This window comes from Sminthopsis crassicaudata, chromosome 2, assembly GCF_048593235.1.
Source record: "Sminthopsis crassicaudata isolate SCR6 chromosome 2, ASM4859323v1, whole genome shotgun sequence".
Classification (NCBI taxonomy): Eukaryota; Metazoa; Chordata; class Mammalia; order Dasyuromorphia; family Dasyuridae; genus Sminthopsis; species Sminthopsis crassicaudata.
The window spans coordinates 593,034,453-593,061,207 of record NC_133618.1 but is presented as its reverse complement, the minus strand read 5'-3'; the positions used below and the strand labels follow the sequence as shown (position 1 = coordinate 593,061,207).

The following is a 26,755-nucleotide window of genomic DNA, read 5'->3' as shown; positions in this document are numbered from 1 at the left end:
GAGCATTGATTTTTGGAGCCAGAAGATCTAGATTTGAATCCCATCTGTAGTTTAGTATCGAGGTGACAAGAGACAAATCATTTAACCTCTCAAGCTTCAGTTACTTGCATCTCCAAAATGGAGATGATAATGCCTTCTCACCCTATCTTTGTTCTTATGAGGAAAGAAGCTCCTAAGCCATAGCTATTATCCTCTATGGTGAGATTTTAATCTTGATTTTCAGCCAAAATATTAGAAGGAAAGAGTTCAAACTCCTGAACTTATAAGTATAAAACAATTTAGAATATCCTGTAAAAGTAAAGCATGCTAGTTATGTTTATTCATTTTCTGTTGCTCTTCCAAAACAAAAACAAAAACAAAATCCCCAAACAATTGAACTGTAACAGATGAAAGATAGTGATATTACCCTGGTCTGAAGTGAAAAGCACTGCGGGGTGGATCAGCTTAATGGGGCATTAATTGGGTAGCAGGTGAATGTAAATAGGAACCACAGCAGGTATGTAAATAGGCTTGTGGGAGGAAAAGCATTGGATTCTGAGTTCTCCAACTAAAAATAAAGACCTGATGAATGTAGCTTATCTTTGCTGAAATTCTTACTCTAAAGCTTCTTGCTGTCCTCCACATCATCTGTGATTGATCACCATCACAGCATTGCACAAAGTTGCTTGTGTAGCTTCTAGTAGGCTCCTAAATCACCTGAGATCCTGGGTGGTAAGAGTTGGAACTGACCATAAAGATCACTTAGTCCAACCTCTTCCTGTTATAGATGAGAAAATATAGACCAAGATCACAGTGTAGGTGCTGACAAATAGAGGGAAGTATTTAAAATTTAATACTTGGACTCCAAATTTAATATATGTTATTATGTTGGAACCTTTATTATGTTTTCCTCATGTGTATTCGAGGGACCTAAAAGTCTGTGGATTAACTATTCATTTAGATAAGATAGTTAATAGGAATGTGCCCTTTACCTTTCATCTTACCTTCAAAGGGCACATATTTTAATCTAAGTATATCCAAGATCATATATACAAAACATAATTAAACAGGAATTAAGATTGACTTTCTAATGAATGAAACAGAACTTATATTTAAATGGGTCTTGTCCCTTTATAAGTACTGTAATATCCTTGGGAGATTGTAAATTCGTTCCATAAATGTTGCTGTATAACATGTTTAAATCACCTCTTTGGGAATTGTCTTCAGCAGCTATTTATATAAGCCACACAAAAAAAGCCCAAGTCATATTACTGCATTAGTTAAACCTCAGTTTTGAACCTAAATGACATGATCCACCTAATTATGTCTATTAATCAGACTTCATTAGAAATAACTTGTGTCTTTTTAAAAACAATCAGATCACTTATATTTAAGAGATTAAATTTGCTACTCCAGTTCTGAAGGCAATTTCCAAAGGAATTTTTAAAATATTTTGAGTATTGGCAGCATTTGTTAAAATAGGTGTTTAATCTCTTAAAATGACCATAAAGAGGAATAATGCCTATTTCAAAGCAAATTTCTGGTATACTTGGAAAAAATTGTCAAATTATTGCATCATTTCACTGAGTAAATTTAGACTTAAAGAAAATGTAATAGGCTTATATGAAACTTATTTTTCTGGATAGATTTTTCTTATTAATGGTATATTAGTAGAAAACCTGGGAGAATCCAGCATTTTGTGCTTTCAGACTAGTTACTTAAACTTTTCAAGCCATATCCATATTTGTATAATATAAAGAAGTTATTTTTGCTTATTGTTGTTCAGTCATGTCCAGTTCTTCCTGATCCCATTTGAAATTTCTTGGCAGAAATGCTAGAGTGGTCATATTTTATCTACTGAAGGGTAATTACTTAGAGGGGCAGCGAGGTGGCCCAGTGGATAGAGCACTAAACCTGAAGTCAGGAGCATTCTTATTCCAGAGTAAGTCTGACTTCACACACCTCTTAGCTGTTGCTTAACCACATTTGCCTCTGTTTCCTAATCTGTAAAATGAGTAGAAGGAAATCGGTAAGCCACTCTAGTATCTCTGCCAAGAGAACTCTAAATGAGGTCATGAAGAATCAAACATGACCAAAAGGATTGGGTATAACTGGAAAGGACTTAACTCTTTGGACCATATCCATATCTATAAAATGAAGAAATTTTATTAAGTCACCCAAAAAGTTTCTTCCAATGCAACAGTTACATAACGGGGCCAGTTAGTGGTTGTTTTCTGAGGCTAGGCTAGTCTTTGGAAATTAAAGCTTGCATATGTAGAATATTAGCTGAATAGTATTTTGCACTGAATAACTTGAAATAGATGAACATTACTATGCAGATCTGACTCTTCCTGTATTTCAAGTACTCATTCATTTGACTGCTAATGAGATGTTGGCAATTAAAATACCTTTAATTAACGAAGATCTGTTGAAAGTAAGGGCCTGCTGTCAGAGTCTTCATAAAAACAGAAAAATTGCTAATGGATTTCAGTATGAATTTTACCTAGAGAAACACAACAAAATACAGTTAGGAATCATCAAGTTTGTTCTGGTTCAAATTGAACTCTGAGTTATGGAAAAAACAATGGAGAATCAGTCTTTATGTTGTCAGAGTATTGAATACTTTTGTATAATTTTTTTCTTTACTATAAGGAGTGGGGGGTGCATAAGTACTATGATATAAAGACAAAAGGCATATATAAAATATTTAATTTATGAATTTATGTATGTGTCTATATATATATAAAATCTATAAATCTATATCTATATCTATATATATATTAAATTTACATATATGCATATATATCTATATCTATATCTATATATATTAAATTTACATATATGCATATATATACATATATGTAAATTTAATGTATTCTGGCTGGATCTGGGTGCAGAGTGGTAGCCTCAGCTACTTGGAAGATTGGCTGATCTCTTGCTTCCAAGTTCTGAGATGAAGTGGGCTATGCAAATTAAGTATGTGCACTGAGTTCAGCTTCAATTATAGTGAATCCTCTGGATTGAGGATCCACCATATTGCCCGATCCACCAGGTTGCAAACCAGGCCAGGCTAGAAATAGAATAGGTCAATGATTCTATTTAGATCAGTAGTGGGATTGGGCACATAAGAAGTCCCTGTACTTTTAATTAGGTGAGATAGAGAGATCTAGAATTAAAAAAAATATTTAAAATTAAATATATCTTGGTCTAGAGCAAAATTTTAAAGAATTAGTTAACTTTGAGAGGAACACAGCATAGTAGAGAAGGAACTGGCTTCAGAGGCAAGAAGATGTCACTTCAAGTCTAGGCAAGCCATACTGTCTAACTTAACCTCTAGATAATTTTCTAAAAGTATAATAAGTTGTAGAGAAGGTGCTTGCTTCAGCTAGATGGACAGCTAAGAGAACATTAAGTTTGGAATCAGGAAGACAAGTTCAAATGCAGCCCTCATATACTTAAGCGCTGTGTGACTCTGGGCATCCAAGGTCTGTTTGTTTCAATTTTCTTTCCACATCACAACTTTCCCTATTGCATTTTTGATATATCAGAGGTGGAGGTAAGAAATTAAGTGAGAATTTGAGGGCAGTTTTGTGGAAGCATCATATATAGCACATGAAGGGCAGCAAAAAACACAAAAAAGTTTAGAAACTCACAAATGCATAGGATGTGTGTGTGTGTGTGTGTCGGTAGGTTTAATATTATAAATATTGACCCAAAGTTTATAATAAAGTACTGTAATCACCCCATAAAAAAGAAAGAAAAAGAAAAAAATTCTGCTTTCTCCAGTTGTGGAAGGGAGGGCCAAAATTTTTTACATGGACTTTCCAAATCTTGAGAGACTGTGCTCCTAACCACATGATATGGAAGGGACAACTGTAATAACATCACCTTCCTCAAAGAGTTATTGTGAAGATAAATGAGATATTTGTAAAGCACTCAGCACAGCTCTTGAGATATGGAAGATAATGCTTTATATATATGCTTCTTCTCCCTCCCCATGTTCATTGGTAAGAAAAATCTCACCATTTGGAATTTCCCTTATATACTGAAATCACGGGTCCAATTCCCACACCTTGCTATGGAAAAGTGAGGAATCTTATTCTTGACTGTTTTAAAGATTATCAGAGATTATAAGAAACCTGTAGCTGGAAACTTGTGCTACATGTAATAACAAATTTCATGGTTGAAGTTGCAACAGGATTAAGTACAATTAATAGTCCTAAAGCAGTAGCTTTATATTTGCTATAGCCATATAACACATAATTAGATTATTAAAAATGGTCTGTTTTAGAGTTACTATTACTAAATTGAAATCCAATTATGGTTTTATGGTTTTTCTGGGAGAAAAAGTGCCAGGCTCTACACTTTAGTCTCTGTAGAAGATAATTTCCTTCTTATATATCAGCTTCATACATATCACAATATATTTTCCCCAAAAAACAAATCTAACCTCAATTATCTTAGAATCAACCTTAGGCTAGATAAAATATATTTTAACAAGCAATATTTATGAGTAATAATATAATTGTGTTCCTCCATATTTGAGGCATTAAGAAGGGCTACAGAAGAATTGGCGAAATAACTTTCTAATGGGATGCATGCATATTTTAGAAATATTAAATTGTGTCATCTTACTACAGTGAAAGGCACAGCGCTGCAATATAGTACACAAGGGTAGAAAGACAAAATAGCTTCAGTTTTCAATAATTGGCATTAGTACCATAATAAAGCAGTTGTTTGCAAAGAGATGGGCTGAGGAATCTCAGGCACTCCTGCAGTGTGGATTTAAATGCTAAGTTAAATATTTATGAACCTGTGATTTTTATAATTGATCATTGTGTGATTTATACACAGTAATTATAATTAGGTTGAGGGAGATTTTAAAAAGCCAGTTTCCTGGTAGCCGGAGCCATTAAATAACAGTAAGCTGCCAAAACAAAAATTAGGTGGGAACACACCCATGAAGTGCAAAATGTCTGTCCCCAGTCCTGATTTATAAGGGGTCTCATTACCTTAGCATGTTTCTCAACATGTTTCTCAACTCAGTGCCTTATAGGGGCCCTGGGATCCAGGTCAGTTGCAATTATTTTTCATGCCTTTGTTTCAGACCCAATTGAACACAAGCAAGTGCAAAACTTCAAAGATCCAGTGTATAACAAAAGGAAAAGGTGGGGGAGGTTGGAAAGGTTAATTAAAAATGTAATGATCGTATTTGCTGAGACAGCACTATTAATCACTTCTGGGCATATGAGTTACACACCATTTTCAGGAGACATCCAATTCTTAAAGGTATGGGGTGCCTTTGGCAGTGGATGCTTTTGAAGATGGGGCAAATCCATGACTCTTATTTTTACCATTTGAATGTGTTTTCTCATGACTGGGAAAAATTATACAGAATTCATGTATATTCCCAGGACTGCAGATGTTGCTAATCTCCCAACATCTTTTCCCCTCCTCTAAAACTCTCCAAGCCCTTACCCCAGGAGGCTTGCTTAAGGCATAAGGCTTAATGTAGTTGTATAATGGGGGGGGGGAGGAAGAACAGTAGAAATTTATCTTCGTGTAATACAATCTCTCTGAAACAATGGATGTGAGCAACAAACTAAACTCTCAAGAGCCAATATGTGCATTTTTAAATGTAATTTTTATCACTTCAGCTGGAAAAGGCAAGACTTTTGAAGGCTCAATTACGTGGGTCAAAGCCCTGTATTATCAGATTTGCTATCAGATACATGTTGGCTTTGGTAGAGTAGGATATAAATTTGAAAAATCATAATCTTTCAGCAAGGATTGTACTGATCCTGTGAAAATCTGGAACTCTCTCTAATTTTTCTAAAATTTTTTTTTTTTTTTTTTTTTTTTTTTTTTTTTTTTTTTTGCTGTAGCAGCACTTTAGAGGGAGAGGGAGCCCATTATAAGAAAGAGAACAGTAGTTATGTTAACATGGTAATTAATCAAGTCTGAGGGAAAGAGGAAACAAGTTGTGAATTCAATTCTGCGGCAATAAAAAGAAATGCAGAAAGATACCCTGTAAATTGGCAAAGATTTGTAAACAACAGTCTCTCACTGTGTCTTCTGAACTTTCGGAGCAATAAATCACTTCTCATGAAGACCATGTAAATTTTTCATATTTTCACCATTCACTTCCACATCATAATATATAGAATTACATTTCTTGCTCCCTGCAATTGTTACTTGTCCTGAAGTCATTTAGAATGGTTATCTGGGCCCTGTGTTTGCCAATAACACAGTAGTACTTCCTAAGTAAAAATAATTAGAGGCTCTGGCCTGGGCTTCTAGTGCTAGTATTTCAAACCACAAAACTGGCCCCTTTGATTCAGTACAGTGTATAAATTGTATATGGAATAACTAAATTTCTTTCTCTAGAGGAATTTTGAATGTTAAAAGCTCTTCTAGGACACTATTTTCCACCTATGATTTTAGGCATAAGGCCAGGAGTCTTTATGTATTTCTCAGATTTTGATGGTAGCATTGGTATGGCAAGGATGGGCAAACCCCAAGCAAGCTGGCCATTTTGTTAAGATACTTCACTGAAGTGTTTTATATTCTCCTGTTGAAATGGAACTTAGAAGTTGTTCTAGCTCCACTGAGTTCAGTCCTCTGTGATTTCATCAGTGCACGGACACCCTTCATAAAGAGGAACCACAATTTCTCTCAACATGAAATTGTCTTTGTGAATTGCTCTGGATTCAGTGAACCACCTTGGCGAACAACCTTCTGGTCATGATCTGAACTTCATCCAGACCAATCCTTTGACCCCAGAAGTTTTCAGTCCATAGTGGTTGGTATTCCACAAATATAATTTATGAATCCTTGAAAGACTGAAGGGAGTCTTTACTACACATCTTGCCTTAGCCAATTAACTTGAGTCATCATGTCCTACTTTAGCTGTATTTACTGTATTTTCAAATATAATAACTGAAATAATTAGAAGGATTTATAGTTACCAAAGAGCCATTAAATATGGCATCAGGAAAGGGTTTTGGAAGCGTCTCATAGCCAGGTTCTTCATTTTATTGCAGGGGAAACAGGGTTAGAGAGAGTGATGTCCTTATCATATTGCTAGTTTGCTACAGATTTGGGATTAGAAAATGAGTCCCTTGATTTTATGTCCTTTACATTCCCTGTCATTTCTTCTTTGATACTGAGATCTGGTTTGTCCATTGCTCTAGATATTTTCAAGTAGCATGAAGGAGAGCATCATCTCTAAAGGAAAGAACTCTAAAAACAAATAAATTGTGATTTAAAATGGGATTCTGGTAGTTAGTTCTGTGCACCAATAAAATCTGCCTACCCCTTGTTCCCTGATACCATTCTACCCATTGTGTCTCTTGAGCATGCTGTCTCACATTCTTAGAAATGAGGATGGGGGGGAACTCTGTCCTTCTTTCCCCCCATCTCCACCTAATATCTCTCTCCTTATCCAAAGGCTCAGTTTGTGCTACCTCAATAATATTCCCAATGAGGAATGATTTTTCCTTTCTTGATTTTTTTTCTATTGCTCTGTTTAACTCCAGTTAATCATTTTTCTTGTTTGTGGTATAGTTATTTCAGTCCATGTGCCATCCTTCTTACTTGATTTTTATTTCTTTGAACGTGAGCACTGTACCCTTTTTATCTCAGTATATCCTAAGTCTTTCATGGGTACCTCTCAACTTTAGTAGACACTAACGATGTTTATTGAATTGAATCAAAATACCATTGAAACAGGCTTTGGACAGAGAGGCTTAAAACAATGATTTAGAAAACAATGAGTAAACTGCAAAGTAACTACATGATTATGTCTAACTTTGAAATAAAAAAGCTGGCTAATTTGTTTTGTACATAATAAGTAGTAATTGTGCTAGAGAAAGATGGCATTAGCCAATCAAAGTCCCTCCCTATTCCTTCCCCCAAAGGATGATTATGACCATAGAGTTTTATTCCTGAGAATACTTTCCATTCAGACAACATCCCTTAAACATTCTGCAGAGTTAAAGAATGAATAACAGCAGATGGAAAAAAAGATTAGAGGTATAGGCAAGGGAGAAAAACTACATCTTAGAGCGAAGTTCTGAAATGAACTGGGGATTGGATGATGCTAGGAGAGTTAAAGGAAAGCTGTTTAGATTGATGACTTGCCATGCAGAAAGGAAAGACCCTTGTATTTACATGGTACATCTACTGCTGGAAAGTTGGTACAAGTCATATTGTTGTTAATTGAACAATTTTCCCATTGACTTAACTCCATTCCTGGTGATTGATTTTCAATTGGTAGTGACTTAGAATGTTTTTAGCCCTCCTCCTCTACAAAGTCACGTAATTAAGGACCTCTAATCAAATATTCATGTCCACCAAGGGACCTATGTAATGGACCTGACAACCCTCTTGTAAGGTAAAATAAAAGAAAACTCATATTTTTTTCAATTTTTTAAAGTTCATGTTTGTGAAAATTGAACTTTCTTAGAGCAGGACATACCATTAGTCATGGATATTGAAAAAAACAAAGGTTTAAGTGGAATAGTTCTAAAAAAGGAGATCAAATAGACATATAAATGTCACAAGCAATCCCACAAAATTTTGCATCTGAAAACAAAGAGATTGCTTTTAAGGTAGATTTAGCAATGAAAAGGAAGAATATAGAAAAAAAGAAGAGAACTATTTCACAAATTTTTACTATTGTTTACAACTTACAGAGTTATAGTTTGCATATATAGTAAGTCTGTATTAATGACAAGGCCACAGAACTGGGAGAACATTGATATTTTGAGAAGCAGCATAATGTGATAGGAGGCTTTCTCTACCTTGACATTAGAAAAACTTGGATTCATACCTCTGATACATACTAGTAGTGTGATTGCAAAAAAGTCACGTAATCTCTGAAGGTCCCAGACAATCCTTTAAGATTCCTGAATTGCAGAATAGCTTCTGAGATGTATTAATGGGGGGATATCCTCTCAGAGTCAGACAATTCTCTTAAAAGTATATGTGATAAACAAATGACTGTTGAGCCTAATGGAGTAAAGGAATGAAGACCACCTTTGTTTAAGTGCTCACTGTGAATCAGAAGCTATGTATCAGAGATACAGAAATAAAAAAGCAAGATAGTTTGTGTCTTCTAGAAAGGCATTTTCTTTTGGGGGCAGGGATAAGGATGGAAGGGACCCTGCATAGACGAAAGATGGCTGGGAAGTGGTGTTTTGGTCATCGGGATAGTGAATGGAGTCATAAAACAATTGAACACTTATGAGAAAGGATGGTATTAATCTGATTGTTGTTTCCAGAGCAAAAGGGGTGGAAAGAAGGGAGGAGGGAAAGAAGTGCAGTATGGAAATATGAAGATAACTGGAAAATATTAATATGGGTGGTCTGAGTTAGGCAAGTGAAGTCTAATGAATTCAAAAATTCAGTGAAGTCCAGACCAGACGTGAGATGTGTATCATGAGAACATGCCAAAGATCATTAAAATAGTAATATAGTGATATGGGTCTAGATATAGTAAAATTTTACCAATTGGGAGTCCAATTTACATAATTTTCTAAATAATTACACTTTTTTAACCTTAATTTTTAAAAAAAATCTGAGTACCCAGTTCTCTCCTCCTGCAAATTTTCCCCTATCCATTTAGAAGACAAGCAGCATATCAGTTATAGATGTGAAGTCATGTAAAACATATGTTGCAAAGGGGAAAAAAAAGCAAGGAGAATAAAGTGGAAAAAATATGGCTTGATCTGCACTCAAAATTCATCCATTCTCTCTCTCTCTGGATATAGACATCTTTCCTCATGAGTCCTTTGGAATTGTCCTGGATCATTTAATTGATTGGAGTATCTAAGTCAGCTGCTAATATTTTTAAAAGGAGAATGTACTCTGGATTGGTGTGCTGCCAGATTGCAAGAAACACTTGAACCCACTTCAGGGTTCACTTTGTATTTGTGAATCCAGAGTTTTCTATCTGTCTGAAAGAGGAACAAAACAACAAACAAAAGCAAACAGGAGCTAAGATACTTCAGGTTATGGAAAGGATGTCAAGTGCCCAAAGATCATGTGATGATGAAATCACACTATTTGAGTCTTGTGAAATCAGTAGAAAGTTATCTTGATCAAATGCCAGGCACATGGAGAAATAAACCAGTTACATTCAGATCCACAGCTGCACCAAGCACAATTGAGACATTAAAGTAAGCTTTAGTTGTTGAATTTATTGCATAAAACATTGAATTTATTGGATAAAAAAGTGTATTGTTTGGGAGCATACAGATTTGAACCTTATGGTCTGAGAAAAATGAACACACCTACAAATTGCTTACTGAGTTAGGGTTTTGGACTGACTAGTTTGTCTCTCCCTCAGACATGATGTTTTGTGCTCTCCTGACTATCTATTTTCTTGTTTACCTAGCCTTCTCTGAAGAGTCCTTGGTCTCTTGCCAAGGACCTCCATGTAATGGACTTCCATGTTACAGCTTCTTTAGTCTATTTGTAGACGCTGTTGGCCTTATATTTTTACCCACACACAGTTTCACAGATCGTTTCTACTCACCTAAGTGTCTTGTTGTTACAGTACTTAGTATATCTTGACTATGTGTAGTAGTGGATGAAGTTAGGAAGACCAAAGTGTTTGAGGTTGTTCTAGAGGTTCCTCCAACACTTAGTTGCTTGGCTCAGGGCAATACTTAATCCTTCTGTTGTTTCAGTTTCCTCATCTATCCCCAGCTATACCATTGGGTTCTTATTGGCTATTAGGGTTTATTTTTCTGACTGTAGAATCAGATATAGGAAACAAATCAATTCTGGGTTGAAAAGCCACTTCCTCCGTCCAAAATCCATCATCCTTACCTTTGTATTATCATACTACCTGTTGTAGAAATTGTGGAAGGGTTTTCCATATGTTGACCAGTAAGAATAATGAGAGCTGTGTATATCAAGTCTCAGGATGGTCACTTTAACTGACCTTTACGCCCCTCACCACCTAGCTGTGGTCTGAAGACCGTTGCATCTGAGAGAGGTCCAATGAACGGGGACGACCCAGTTACATAGTCCCCTTCCAGCATTTGAGAGCTGGACACTTCTGTACCATATCTTCTTGCCCAACTTTACATTTTATCCACGTCTATCTCATTTTAGATTGCAAAACTTACCTTTATGAGTTATAGCATTCATATAAAGACAGGGAACTTTCTGCTACTTGATTATCTGACTTTACTTGTTCCTGAAACTTCCCTTAACTTCCAAAGCAGCTGTTAAGGATCAGTGGTCCTCAAACTTTTAAAATAGGGGGCCAGTTCACTGTCCCTCAGACTGTGGGAGGCCAGACTAAAGTAAAAAGAAAAACTCACACTCTGTCTCCACCCCTCAGCCCATTTGCCATAACCCGGGGGGCCGCATAAACGTCCTCAGTGGCTGCACCTGGCCTGCAGGCTGTAGTTTGAGAACCCCTGGACTAGATAATGGACTAATAAAAAAGAATATGTGTGTGCCTGTACACACACATACATACATACACACACATACATACATACACACACAAATGTACATACACACCAATAAAACAATTGCAGCCTGTAGTCACTGTCTTATACAGTGAAAGTTTGTATTGAATAAATTAATTAAATAATAGTATTTATTTTGTGCTTATCATATGCCAGTAACTCTGTAAAACATACACAATTCTTTTGTTTATTCACACACACACACACACACACACACACACACACACACACACACACACACACACACATATTTTTGGCTAATGCAGTTGAGGTTAAGTGACTGGCCCAGGGTCACACAGCTAGGAAATATTAAGTGTCTGAGACCAGATTTGAACTCGGGTCCTCCTGAATTCAGGGCTGGTGCTCTATCCACTGCACCACCAGCTGCCCCAACCTACACAGTTCTTGTTCAGTCAGTCCATAAGCATTTATTAACTATCTGCTACTTTCCAGGCACTGGTAAATTCTGGGAATACAAAGAAAGACAATAATTAGCCTCTGTGTACTTCGTAATCTCAAGGAACTCACAATCTGAGACAACATGAAAGTAATTCATATATTCCGTATATATTTATTTTTATGTTGTAGAAACATGTTTTTAATTTGTACAAACAAGATATTTACAGAATAAATTGGAGGTAATCATTCCGGGGAAGGTACCAGCATAAAGCAAGATCATGAAATGCGTTTTTAGAAGATATAATTGTAGCTGGGATTTGAAGGAAGCCAGTTAAGTCTGGAGATAGACATATTCTGAACTACTTGTGCAAACTCTGTATATATGTATTGTATATGTATGCATCCCCTAGCTGTGACAATTCTTTGTAAACTTTCATATAACTTATTCCTGCCTTGTTTCAGTGTCCTATGACTTAGAACTGTGTAGCAGTTTTATAGGAGTTTTGTCATGTGTGGAGAGAAATCCTAGCATAATATTGTGTCTTCTGGGCTCATATAACCATGTAATTACTCTGTAATCATATAGTAATTAGCATGTACTATATGCATTTATTACATAATTACATTTCTGGAAGATTGCATGGCAATTATACTCTCATTCAGCATATCATTTTATATACTGTATAATGAACAAGTGTATAATTTGTTGCTTTTGATTTTTATCACAGTTTCAGTTTACAAACCAGTAGTTGGCAACTTCTCCTACTCTCCTCCCTCTCTTTGGTTAGATTCTAACTCTAGTTCTGTTGATAGAATCCTAAGCTTCTTTTGTTTGGGGGCAGCAGAGTACAGAAGGCTGGAGTACATTAGCCCAACATGTTTGGGCTCCATTGCAATTTCAAAGCCTTTCAGTCCAGTCCAACAAGGTAAATCACCCTTGGTTGTCACCAGTGTTCATATTCATAACACTTCCTTTTTGTTAAGTTATTACCCTAAGGGGGAAAAAAGGTTGATATAAGTTTCAAACATTTTTAAAAGGAGGGCAAGATCCCAATTAAAATGAAGTGAGCATAAACTGAAAATCTGGAGTACTCATGGCAGTTTTCCCCCTTCCTTTCCTTTCTTCCTTTTCCAGTGGAGACTATTTCAAAGGGGAACAATTGTCTGGATGCTGCCAAAGCCTGCAACCTCAATGACACGTGTAAGAAGTACCGATCGGCGTACATCACCCCTTGCACCACCAGCCTGACCAATGAAGTTTGCAACAGGAGGAAGTGTCATAAGGCTCTTCGGCAATTTTTTGACAAGGTTCCCCCAAAGCACAGCTATGGGATGCTCTTCTGCTCATGTCAAGACATAGCCTGCACTGAGAGAAGAAGGCAGACCATTGTGCCCCTGTGTTCTTATGAGGAAAAGGAGAAGCCAAACTGTTTGAGTTTGCAGGAGTCCTGCAAGACGAATTACATCTGCAGGTAAGAGAGCTGGAAGTGGGGTGATTAATGAGTTGGCCCAGAAAATCTTCAGAGTTACTCACATGGTGGAAGCTCAGTTTTCAGTATTTCTATCAGTTATAGGACAGTAAGAGGGAAGAAAAAATTCAAAACACAACTTACTATCCAGTAGAGTAACAAAAAAAAAAAAAACAACCAAACAATTTCTGGTTCTAGCATGTGTTTCTGCAAAAGTCCTTTGTGCTCACATGTTGATAATTTCTGAAGCACCAGGATAAACAGAAAGGACAGCTTCATGAGCAAAATTAGGAGCTGGGCTTCCCTGAAATTGTTGGTTTTCATTAGAAAATCTTGTTAACTGGAGAGTGGAAAGGATAAAAGTATTTTTGAACTTCCTCATTGATGCTAACGAAAATATTTTGAGCGTTGAATGTTTGCCAGTGGTATCAAGCTAATAAATTAAAAGCAAGAGAGCTTTTGACTGACTTAAGGAAGAAATTTTTGCTATATATCCTGTGTCCTGCTCCTTCCTCACCCCCATGGGTGATAAATAGTATAGCAAACTACAAAGGAAAACCATAGTATCTCCATATCTAGAGAACAGAAAATTTTCTCTCTCAGAAGAAAGATCATCTAGCTCAAGTTGGAGGAGAGAGAGGCTAATTAGATAATTTCTTGCAATCCCTTTCAATTTTATGAATTATAGTATAGTGGAATGAACCTAGGAGTTAGGGTCAAAAAAGCCTGGGTCTAAATCATGTGTGACTTATGCCAGTTATAACTTCTCAAGGTCCTTAAGAAACAGTTTCTCTGTTCATCAACATAGTAAGAAACCAAGGACCTAACTTGGGACTTTTTTCTTCAGTCCCCTTTCCTTCAGTATTTTTTGGTCTATATGTAAAATGAGGTGGTATTGGGTGGTGATGGTGATTTAAATGAACTCTGAAATCTTATTATCTCTGGTTAATTGAATTTTCAAGCAAGCCCATTAATCAGAAATCCCTTTGCATTTTAATTGTCTTTAAAAATCCCTCTAAAATATTATTATTTTTGGTCATAGTGGGCAGATTTAATAGAGTCAAAGCTTTCTTTGGTGATTGAACTTTTGTTGCATTGGTGACTATTTTAAACATAGTGGCTCATTGTATAAATGTTAGACATTGAAGGTAGAGGTGATTAGGCAAAAAGAGTACTTGACTCCAGAATATTAATATAATGAAAGAGAATATTAATATAATGAAAGAGAATACTAAAGCTAATATGAGATATTTTATTACAGTTTGTAGCTTTATTCTAAAACCAGAGTTTGGAAAAATTCTGCTAAATTGAGTTGCATTTCTCTTTCAAGGAGGTTTTCCTACAATGTGATTGCTAGACATTGGCTATATTATTCTTTTCTTAAGTAGCTCTAATGAGCTTTATTAATTAAATAAAGTTTTTACACACTTTAGTTACTTCAAAATTCACATTGTTTAAGATCACATTTCATCTTTTTTTAATAATAGAGGCAAGTGTGTAATAGGAAGATAAAATTTAAAAATAGCAAGACTTTAGTTATTGGCTTGGGCAAAGGACAGCTATATGAGTAAGAAGCTTACCCCAGTTTCTAAAGTCCAAATACAATATGTCAGCAGGATCTGCCTATGGGAATGTTTTATTAGCCTTGGTATGAAAAATCATGGGGTCTCACCCTGAGTAGCCAGTGGAAGCAGAGGCTCTTGGTTAATACTACAGATAGTCATTAGAAGGACTTAACTACTCAGGTTATTGGGATTGTTGTTTGGTTTGTTCATTCGCAAAAGAGGTCCATGACATCAGGAAGGAAATGTTAGGACTTGCAAGTGAACTGGATTTAAATGATGCAGGGCTGTGCGAAGTAATCAGCCACACTCTCTCCTCCAAACCCATCAGTGGTAAGGTATAGACCAGGACAACTGAGACTGGTCCCTGATGCAGTGAGAGACCTGGATCATTTTAAAAATAAAGTCTTTACCACGACTCCATTTTACTGAAACAAAATCCAACCAGTGATCAGGCTAGGTGAAAATAGAACAAAGAATGTCTTCTTTTACCTAGTAAAAAATCAATCTGAGAAAAGACCCTCAAAGTTTTGGGCCAAACCAAAAATAATTGCTCACTCTAAAACATCAAAACCCACACAATAACCCAACGAGGTTTGGACTGGCACCCCTTGTTGGCCAATCAAATGAGAGCCAGGAACCAGAAAGGCAGTGAAAATTCTACAGCTACTGGGGTCAGGAAAGCATTAGAAAGTTTTATGAGGGTGATTAAACAGACAACCTATTGTAACAGTTCTCTGAAGAGCCTTAGATCCCAAACCTCCATGGCTAGCTCTTTTTACTCCTTTGACAAAAGTCTTGAGTGTCACAAGTACTGGAGTCATACTCACTCCTTTGATATAAGGTAAGGACAAAGTGGAATGGGTTTGGGAATATTAGAGTCATGTTTGACATAAGGCATAGCATAATTAATCAACAACCATTTATTACACGTGGCAGGTACTCATGTGAGATGCTGAGACCAAAAAGAATCAGTCTCTGCCTCCAAGAACTTACATTCTATTAGGAAAAGCAACATATGTACAATTATATGCAGAATAAATACTTAATGATAACAATGGTAACAGCTAGTACTTAGGTAGCATTTTAAGGTTTACAAAAGGCTTTATACATGTCATCTTATTTGATATAGTAATGGGAACTGGGATTGTAGGGAGAATGTTAGTAATTTTTGAACTGAGTTCTGAAGGAAATTACAAGAGGCAGAGACTAAGAGAGTGCATTCAGTGCTTAGGGGACTTTGCAAATACAGAGACACGAGCTGAAATATCATGGGTCCCAGAAATCCAGTTTGGCTGCACTCTAAAGTGTGCAAGGGGGATTTAAAAAGCTGGACAAGTAAATTGGAGTCTGATTCTGGAGGTCTTAAAAAATCAAACAGAGTTCAGGGGAAGCTCCCTAACCCCTGTACATACCCTAACCTTCACTGAGGCTGCCAGCCAGGATTTGGAAGTCCCAGATTCACTTAGATTTTTTTTTAAGAACTAGGCTAGTCTTGTGTGGATATCTTTCTCTTACATATGCTGTGAAGTGCCATGAACTTGGGATTTTCTGCATCCTGGATGATAGTATCTCTGGTATAAGTCCATTTTTGTACCCCCTAAATACAGCTCTTCTTTTTTCTATCTTGGAGTTTAGGTTTGGGTTTGCTTAACTCATCAGTTTTCTAGCTCACCAATATAAGTAGCTTTCTAGGACTCCTGGAGCCCCTTCAGGATCTCTGCCCCTGTTCCCTGATATTAGCAGTCAACTGCTTAGGTTATTATAAGTAATTTACTATGAAGCACTATAGGGGAACATTCAATGAAGGGAGGACATCAGTTATAGGACAAAGTTAATAGTTTTGCAATCTCCAAAGAGTCTTAGTCCTATTCTCCAGCATGAGCTTCAGGACATTTAATTTTCTCTACTTAGCTTCCTACTGCCTGAAAAGACCTTGCTTTGAATCTTAATATTAAATCAGTTCTAGTTTTATAATTGTGGGATTGGTTAGTCAGATTTTATTTCTTTAAGACTCTGGAATTTCCTTCCAGACAGGGTAAGGGAGGAGTAAGTTCTAATTTTCACCCACCCTCTCTAGTAAATCCATTGTTTGACTGCTTTTTATCTGTACCCTACTTGCTATAGCCTGGGAAATCTATCTTGTCTGCATTCCCTTATCTCAAAGTGACTTCCTAAAGTCCTAAAATTATGTCCCTGCTCTATGAAAATATGTTCATTTTCTCCCCCCACCTCAGGTTTGACTTTCCTGAAGCAGATTCTATAGGACAAGTCTTGGCATCCTTTTTGTCCTTAATAATCTAGTTAATGGTGATTAATCTCCAACCAATGCTATGTTCTTGTAAGCCATTGTGACCTCTATTTATTCCAGGTTTCTCTGAGTCTAGACTTTCTCATTCCATTACATCATGGTTCCTCATGCTGGGGCAGGGGTCTGCAAACTATTTTCTTGTTCTTTTTTTTTAATTAATAATAGTGTGTTTCAATACTGTTAGTTTTCTTTATAATCCTATTGTCATGGCAAGGGTGCCAAAGTGGATTGTCCAGGGAACCCAAAACACAAAAGGGTTAAGAAGCCTGTGACTTATTCTCTAGTTTTAAACCTGGCAGCTACATGGGACTGTCATGGGCTTTCTACAATTGGCTAAAATCCATTTCCCTGATAGCATTTTTTATTCAGTGTTAAAGGAACAGTTATTCCTTCTCTCCCCTCGCTAAATGGTAAGAGTAATTAGCTATGCCTTATATATTCTTCTGATAGATAAAATCTAAAGATTTCATGATGTTATAGTAATTATACTGGGATTTATATTTTGTGGACATAAAATATTATCAATGTATTTGTGCCTCTGATCCTAATACTCTGGCAGGATCATTTTACTTATTATGCCCAAAGATTTTCCTTAAAATGAGTTTGCTCTTGTTAGACTGTGGAATAAGAGAGCAGACTTCTTTCTTCAAAAACAAACCTGATGACTTGATCCATTGAAGAAAGTCTTCTTCTAGTTGATGAAACTCTATGATAGTTTGTGTGAACTGGGATAAGGCAGCCTTTGGGGGAATAGCTTCACTAAGGATGTCCAATAGGAAGTATTCATTCACTTAGGCATTCTTGGCACTTAGGAATTCTTTTTTCAATTTGATTATTATGTGTTGGGCACTATGCTGAGCACTGGGAATACAAAAAAGGAATCAAAAGACAGTTTTTTTTTCCCTCAAGGAACTTACAATCGAATGGAATTTTAACAATAGTAACTTTTGATGGGGGATGTGAAGCTGTCAGATGAGACAAGACAAAAATTTGATTACAAGATCCTATAAAATTGTGGGATATCTCTCTGAAGGAAATACCACCTTGTTTTCCTCATTACAATTTTAGTACTGGATTTGGTTCTGAAAGTTTTGAAGGGATGAGGTTTGAATGCCTGGATTTCAGGATAAGAAAGAAACTTGGGAGGAGGTATCTATAAAGGAGGTATCATTGTTTAAAACATCACTTTGAGCACTCCTGACTGACAAAGACCACTTTGGTTTTCTAGGTTCACATTCATGAGAGACTCTCAGTAAGAGGAATTTAGCTCTGGCTGCTGAGTCTTAGTGGGCTGGATAAGAATTCTAAAGAGGGGAACGTTACATGTTTGAGCTGAGTCTGCGATCTGTTATGTTTTGGACAAAGTCTTGTACTTAATCTGGCCATCCCATGCATGTGGACCTTGGGGAGGGGGGGATTGAGTACCTGGATAGCAACATACCCCCTCTATTTGATAGACACTTTGAAACACATCCCTTATGATTGTGCTCAGTAATCTCATTTTTTTCTACTAAGGACCGACAACATCATTGTTTCATGTTCGCAGATTGCTGGATAGTCTTCACAGTGGTCCTTAAAATGTGATTTTTATGTACTGTCATCTACATCTGCTGTCTTGTGATTGGTAGTTCAGGGAATGGGCTGGTGGCCTTGCTCAAATTTTTGGCACTGATACAGAAAACTGAGTTCAATTGGAAATCTTACTCCATCTTCAAAGCCCGTTAGCAGCCTACTAAGTTAATTTGTCTCTCTTTGATTGATGGCTTTTACACCCTGTCTAAATGATTTCCTGGGAAGGTGAATTAGGGACCGCCTCTTGGCACTGCCCCCATTGTCCTATAGTTTATCCTCTCCCATCCTTATCTGAAGAAGCTTGGACTTATTACTTCTGATTAGCCCCTCTTTGTCAGCTGCTGTAAAATGTAACTGAAGCCGCTAGGTTCGTTAATGGTGTTTTCTTTCTCTGGGTTTCATTAATTTCTTCCTTAATTTTATGCTTTTTATTCCATCACTTCTCAATCCATCTTGGGGAGACGGCTGCTATTACGACTGCCCAGAGTAACAGCTGGCCTTAGCTGGAGCCTGTATGTTTGCTGGTTTCACGTTACATCCCTTCTCAGTCTCACATCTCTCAGAGACACTGCCAGGATGATTTAAAGCTTTTTTTTTTAAATATCTCGAAGGCAAAAAGATGATGAGGGAGGAAATCACTGCAAAAAACTATATTCTTAGAAAGCTTGGAGTTTCAAATGTTCTATCCTGCACTCCCCAAGAGTTACTATCAAAGCTCTTCTTACAACTTTCCCTGTATTTTCTGCTTTTCTCTCTGTTACATGCAGACTTCTTTTCCCTTGTGAGCTGACAGAGACTCACAGCAAAACTTGCCTTTTCTGCCTTGCATAACCAAACAGATGAGAAGCAGCTAGCTAGCTTTTGGTTTTGAGTTCCAGTTCTCTTGGAGAGCTGTAAAAATGTAATAACTGCTTTGAGTTGTGTGAAGGAAAAGCAAGTTGCATAGTCTTAATAGAAGGGCAGGGATAGAATTCAAAAGGCTCTTAGTTTAACCCTAAAGCAGGGTTTCCCTTCTCTCTTTATTTCACTTCCCATGATTCCATTCTCATAGGATGTCAGAAATGGGGTCTAATTAAAGAATGCTACCTTACTCCTGATGCATTTTTCTTCTCATGAAAATTTAAAAATGATATCTCCATCCTACCCCCTCCAGGCTTCTTTTCCACTGTGATATAGCTCATCCAAGTATCAGAGCCAAAAGAAACTTAAAGATATGTGTGTGTGTGTGTGTGTGTGTGTGTGTGTAGGTTAGTAAGCAGTTATTAAATGCTTGCTAAACTGAATATTTTTTGTTTATCCTCTTCCTATTTTATAGAAAACAGCTGGGGTGGGGTGGGGAAAGAGGGCAGAGAGAGGGAAAAATGAATTGCCTTGGTTAGTAATCAATAAACATCTAACAAGCGCCTACTATGTGCTAAACTCTAGGGATATATAGAGACAAAAAATAGTTTCCTGCCCTCAATGAGCTTCCAGTCTAATGGGGAGAAAGAAGCAAACAATTATGAACAAACAAGTTATTTGTGGGATAAGTAGGAAATAGTTAAAAGAAAAAGGGAACTAAAATTAGAATTCGAAAAGGGATTTTTAGATTGGACTAAAAGGAAATCATTAGGAAAGATAAGGAGGGAAAACACTCTAGGGGATTTCCAGAGAAAATTTCCAGAACTGAGAAATGAAGTATCTGGTTTGAAAAATGGCAAAGAGGCTTATGTCCCTTAGGTCCTACTGTGTGTTAATGTCAAAATTCTTAACTCTTAATACTATTGGATCTTTTCCCACAACACAGCTTGAAACACTTGGAGAAATGTTTTGAGAAATAGTGTTTTTCTTTTGTAAGAGCTGTAGTTTGTAGTTATTAGGGAACCACTTCAGAAGACCTCTTAGTAAATTACTCCTTCCGTGATCTAATGGCCTCAAAGTGTTAACACGCCTTTAAAAGGTATGCAGTTTCATCCTAGATTCATTCCCTTATACCCTGTGAACTGTGGGCTCTTGGGAATCAAGTATATTCTTTACTACTAACCTTTGCAATTTCACAAGCTAAGACAAATGATGAAAAGAACTATTGGGCAGAAAACAAGATGTATGTATCACCAAATCTCTACTTGTCTGAACATGCAGCAAACACAAGAGAAAACAGTTCAGAAGATAATTAATGCTTAAAACTAGATGGGTAGATTAATTTGGCAGTTAATTTTATTTTACACTGATTCATTCACAAATGGAAATCAGCCATTAGACAATGCAGACTTTTGAACCATGGAAGAAAAGGTTCAGGGATATGAGGAAATACAAGTAAAACATTTTCCAGTTCATTTAAGCAGTTTTTATTTCAAAGGATTACAAGGGTATCTTTAGAAATGCAATCAGTGCACTGAATGGCTCCTTTTAAAGGCCACCTATCTGCCATGCTGGCTGTTACTGAGGCTGCTGTTGCAAACCTGCTTGATTCCCTTATGTAGTGTGTTCATCAGGTCAGTGCAGGAGGAGAAAGAGAAAGGGAGAGGGGAGGCAGGTCAGTGACATCTAAAACTCTTCCCTTCTCCTGTGATTGCAACAGGTGGTAGGAAGCATCCTTCGGTTGGCGAAAGTGTTTTGTTAAGGGTGCCGCCATACTGGCTGATGCTCTTTGATATGTGGCCCTGTGGTACTATCTCAGCAGTTGTCAGAAGCTCAGATCGGCTCAGGTTTTGTGGTGAATCAAATATGAGCCGTTTACAATGTGCACTATCTTGTCCTCTTGTATCTCTTTATCTTTTTTTTCTGGCAAAGGAGGGATGGGAAGCCATTTATCTCCGGCTGCTAGAAGTTCATATCTAAAGAGACAGGGGCTGTGACTTGCTATATCATATTTTCTCAGTGTTCATAGCCTTCCCCCCACCCCAAGATTACCCAGGGACAGATTTCCCACTTGATGTTTCACACCCATCCTGCCACCCCTAATCTCACAAAACTCATTTCTCACCACTCTGGGCTCCAAGAGAAAAGAAAAGGGAAAGATTCACTCTATGCTGCATTTGCATATGCTGTGTTATTTGGGTCATGTAGGCAGATGATGATGATCTTAGAATGTCTTAACTCTTTCATTCAAAAAAATACCCAAATTCTTGTAAAAAGTAGTTTAAAGTCCTTTACAATGTCAATTTGAGGGGAGATTGCTTTAGATCAGATCAGTCAATAATTAGTTCCTTTTTGCCCTGGATAGGATGGTGAAGAAGAGGGAAAAAGTAAATTTCTTTTTATTTAAAGGAGATAGATCATTAGAAGATTGCCTTAGAGATTTCCTATTTCATAAGATATAAGAGGACAGGCCTGTTGTGTTTTAAATATTAATCACCTTAGGTTATAAAGATTAAGTTTATATAATAAGAGCTGTTATCCATATATCCATTTAGGGTTTTCAAAGTGCTTTACAAATATCTCATTTTATTCTCTCTTAAGCCCTAAGAGTTAGATGCTGTTATTATTCACATTATACAGAGGAGGAAATTGATGCAAAGAGAGTGACTTCCCCATGTCCCATAGGTAAGTATAAGAGGCAAGCTTTGAGCTCAGGTTTTCTTGACTTCACGTTCAGGAATTTTAAGACTGCACTACCTAGTTGCCTCTTCCAATGACTGTAAATCATCTAGTTCAACTTCATTTTATTTTCTCAAGTCATATAATTGTTCATTGGTCAGAGTGTTATAGATTTTCCTGTGGTTATATTCTTACTGTCTGGTACCCTCAAGATAAAAGTGATCAGCTAGAGATTTCCAAAATTGCAAGGAGTAGAAATAATCCATCTTACGACATACGAAGGCCAAGGTCGTTGAGTTTCTATATCCCCTTGTCCAAGGTAATCCATTGTGAAGAAATGGAATAATCTTTCCCACCCTTTCCCCCATTCCCCAAATATATAAGTGCCAAGACTAAATACTGTCCCCTGTTAAGTCAGTGATAAGAGTTGGAGAGAGTAGAACCCAAAAGTATACTTTTGATCCATTTTCATTACCATTAGGTTTCTTGGCATTAAATGGGTTTTTATTTTTATTTCTGGGATGATCCACTCTGTGAAATAAGGCTGAAAAAGTGATGGCTTTTATCTCTGACACTATTTATGTAGCCAAAAGTCAACTTCCTTTTGAGTACCCTGGTTACCTGAGGTTGCAGTTACCATATATTACTTTGTTACCCAGAAATGCATTCACAGTCGATTGGACTCCTACGTAGATATTACTGGTAATTGCAAGTAGTTTTCAGGTCAGATTTGGGGAAGAAGGGTCATAAGTAAACCTGTAAAATAAATCATCATTTCTATCTTAGGATATAGAGTTTTAAAAAGGTTAAAAAAATATTAGTTCTAGTATTGAAACTCTTAGGACTTTAAGCTAATGAAAAAGTATTGAATTTAGCGTTGGAAAATCTATATTTTAGTATTGACTTTGCCACTCTCAGATGATGAATTTGGGGAATCATTTCAATTTGTCTAGCATTTGTTGAGCAGCTATTTGTTAAGCAAATGTTGAGCCATTGTTGGTGCCAAACACCAAACTAGATATTAGAGATAAAAATTAAAAAAAAAATGAAACAATCTGAGCTCTCAAAAAATAAAAAAAAAAGTTTTTGGGGAGGACAGAGAATAACAAGTATATTTCTGAGTAAATATAAAGAAAATACAAAGTAAATTTTGGAAGAAGGCATATCTGAAGCCTGATAAGGGGGGAATAAAGAAGAAAGTATCTCCTGTAAGAAGTAGCACTTGAGTCAACCATTGTAGGGAAGTGGAGGAAAGTCCATTTTAGGAAAGAAAAGAAAGAGGAATGAAGGAGAGAGTAGGATAAAGAAATGAGGGTGGGAGGGAATAGAAGAAGGAAGGGAAAAGGGAAGAAAGGGAGGAAGCTAGAGGCAGCTAAGTGGGGGAGTGGTTTAAGAGAGCTGAGCCAAAGAGTCAGGAAGAGTCAAAAGCAGCTTTAAATATTTATTAACTGAGTGACCCTAAACAAGTCACTTAAACTCTGCCAGCCTCTGTGTTCTTGATATTAATAGCACCTACTTCAGGGTTGTTATGAGCATCAGATGAAGTATTTGTAAAGCCCTTAGCATACTGCTTCTCAAATAGTAGATGTTAAATATGTATTTCTTTCCTTCCTTTCTCCTTCCCAACATCTCCCATAATAACAACTCAACTGAATTAACATTTTTTTTTTATAAAAATAGAGAGGGGGTTATAGGGCCTATGGTTTCATTGGTTTAGAGAATTCCCAGGTGAGAAAACTACAATTTTAATTGACATTGTCATTTAAATGTACAGGATTTCCTAGTGGAATCCCAGGTTAGTCAGTCGCCCTTTATTTGTGAGGGGAGAACTCTACCTGGCATGAAAGCCTGCTCTATCCACTATCTCAGCTTATGTATGAAATACACTACGATTGTATCTCCTAATTCCCAGTCCAGGGCTTTCTCTAGAAGGAAAAATAGGAATTAAATTAGTCTTTGATTATGTGAATACGAGTAAAAGATGTAATTGTATTGTTCTCTTTAGCTTTTCCACCAAATAATCACAGAAACATGTTTGGCTGTGCTCCTGTTCTAGATAGCCAAAGCAGATAGTATAGCTTCCCATGGTTTCTCTTTGGGTCTCATTAACAAAAGTAATATTTTCTTTTTTAAAATGAGCTTCCAAAGGTAGTGAGTTTGTTACTATATATGAGTGCCATTTAGTAAAGCAAACATAAAACAAGTGAATTATGTACATTTCTGGCAGACTTCCCTTTTAGCATCCCTTGCACATGTGAAAGACATTCCAGTGTTCATATAACTTGCTGTATTCCCAAGAGTTGATTCCATAAAGGGAAACATTCTGCAGGACTCTGTGGATTCCTTAATTGTGAAAAACTGGACTCTGTCCTATCTGCAAACAAATCATCAATTGAGCTGTTATAGACTTGGGAGAAGGGGATTTTTGTTGGTTTTTCCCTTACTGAATTGTGTTGGCTTTTGCCTAAAATGATCATCTAGTTTCCCCTAGAGGTGAGAAAGAGGTCATCCTCAGTTCTGGAGGGCTTGTCTAGAATTGTACAATCTCTCCATGACCATATTAAATTGGAAATGATTTTTTGGGATGAACTTTTGCCAAGTTGTATATCTTTTGTACAGACACTAACCTTGTTAAGTTCAGTCTCATCCTGTGAAGACTAGACATCAGATGATGGCCATTAAAAAAATCCACCTTCCCAAAAAAATGAGGCAATTAAGTGGAGCAATGGCTAGAACACTATGTCAGGTCAGAAAGACCTGATTTCAGATTCAGCCCTGGATGCTTAACAGCTTCTGCGACCCTGGGCAAGTAGCTTAATCGACATGCTTATAGTTTTGTCATCTGCAAAGTGGAAATAATAATTGCACCTACCTCACCCAAGGTTATTGTGAGCTTAAAACAAGGTGATGTTTTGGAAATACTTTGCAAATCTTTAAGCATTATATAAAATATTTATGTTTGTTTTGCTAGCTATAAATGAAATCATTCTGGGTCACAAAGCTTAGGGAGGACTGCAGCTACAATTCATATGTATGTACTTATTCCAGGAGGCTTGTGACATCAAGGGAACCTGATGAGCAGCTGGTATCATCCAGCAAGTCAATGAAAGGTTGCCTCAGGGTCCACACAAGAGCCACAACTGTATGGGAATAATAAGCTATATCATATATGTGTGTATATACACACTAGCTATTACTATCATCATGATTTGTGAAAAAGCAACTCACAAAGATCACATGTATTAAAGTGTGAAAGTTACAGTTCTATATATTGATGGAAAAAAGACTCAAATTCATGACATACCTAACTTTTAGAAATATTGAATATGTCTAGAGTGCTAGCCAACTCTATGAGCCCATTATGAAGTACTGAGATCATTTCCCCCCTTTTCCTTCCTTTTTTTCTTTTTTTGGCTTTTCTTCCATAAGTTAACTAACATTTATTTATTAAGCACCTACTATGTATTTGACATAAAAAGATAACAATTATTTCTTGCTTGTCAGCAATCTTAATAAAAAATGGCAAATGACAAATGATATTCTTGTTGAGGTTGATAGAATACTGTTTGAGTGCCACCTGTAGATTGCATAAGTCCATAAGTGTTCATGATCATTGACAATTGAGAGAATCTGTTCATCATATCTGTCCCATCCCACAAGTTGTAATGACTCAGATACAGGTTAGCATAATATATAATTGCTCACCAGAGTATGGCATTCTATTCACTTAGTCTCTCCCTCTTAAAATCAGTGTGGTGAACTTACCAAGAAGATGAATGCACCTTAGCTCCCTGTCTGCAGATGGAATAATATCAAAGCAGTTCAAGGTAGATTGGAATAATGGCTTTCTCAAAAATAAAAGATCGTAAATTCTTTAAGCAACTGATTTTTTCCCTCCCCCATTTTTGTTTAATCTTCCTAGCACTTTTCATAAGGATGAGAATACAGTAGGCACTTAATAAATATTAAATTAAATTAAAAGAAGATCACTTCTTAAGCAAATATTTATTAAGGGATTTAACTTTCTCTTCAGTGTATGGGAGGAGAAAAGAGCAAATGGGGAACCGACTGAGGAGAAATGAAAGAAGGATAAAATGTGCAGCATTGTAGCCCTTGGCTTTCATGGACTTTCTGCTATTCGCCAGGTTCCCTTGATATGTCGTCCCCCAGAGTGAGGACCTTACATAATGGACTTATATCTATAGCATTCCCCGGCTTTGTGACCAGAGCGCTTTTAATATTTATTTTTTCCCTGGCCACATCATTAGTGTTATCATATGTAACATTCATATTCAGGGAGAAGTAATTATTTCCTATTGACTTCAGGCAGCATTTGTCTCCGGGAAGACTTGGAAGCCTTGAACACTGTAGCATCTGCTGTTGCTACAGCTGACTAGCCCATTGATTACCCTTTTTCACCAAGGTGGTTTCCAAGAAAATGTGCTCTCCCCCTCC

At 36.8% G+C, this 26,755-nt stretch overlaps 1 protein-coding gene across 5 annotated transcripts in view; it reads left to right on the top strand.

Moving 5' to 3' along the window:
- GFRA1 (GDNF family receptor alpha 1) overlaps positions 1–26,755 on the top strand; it is a 315,182-nt gene that overhangs the window by 191,487 nt on the left and 96,940 nt on the right. For all 5 annotated transcript variants that reach the window (XM_074295695.1, XM_074295696.1, XM_074295697.1 and 2 more), the window contains one exon: positions 13,003–13,339. In XM_074295695.1, coding sequence (XP_074151796.1) covers positions 13,003–13,339 — 337 coding nt within the window. The remainder of the gene's footprint in view (positions 1–13,002; positions 13,340–26,755) is intronic.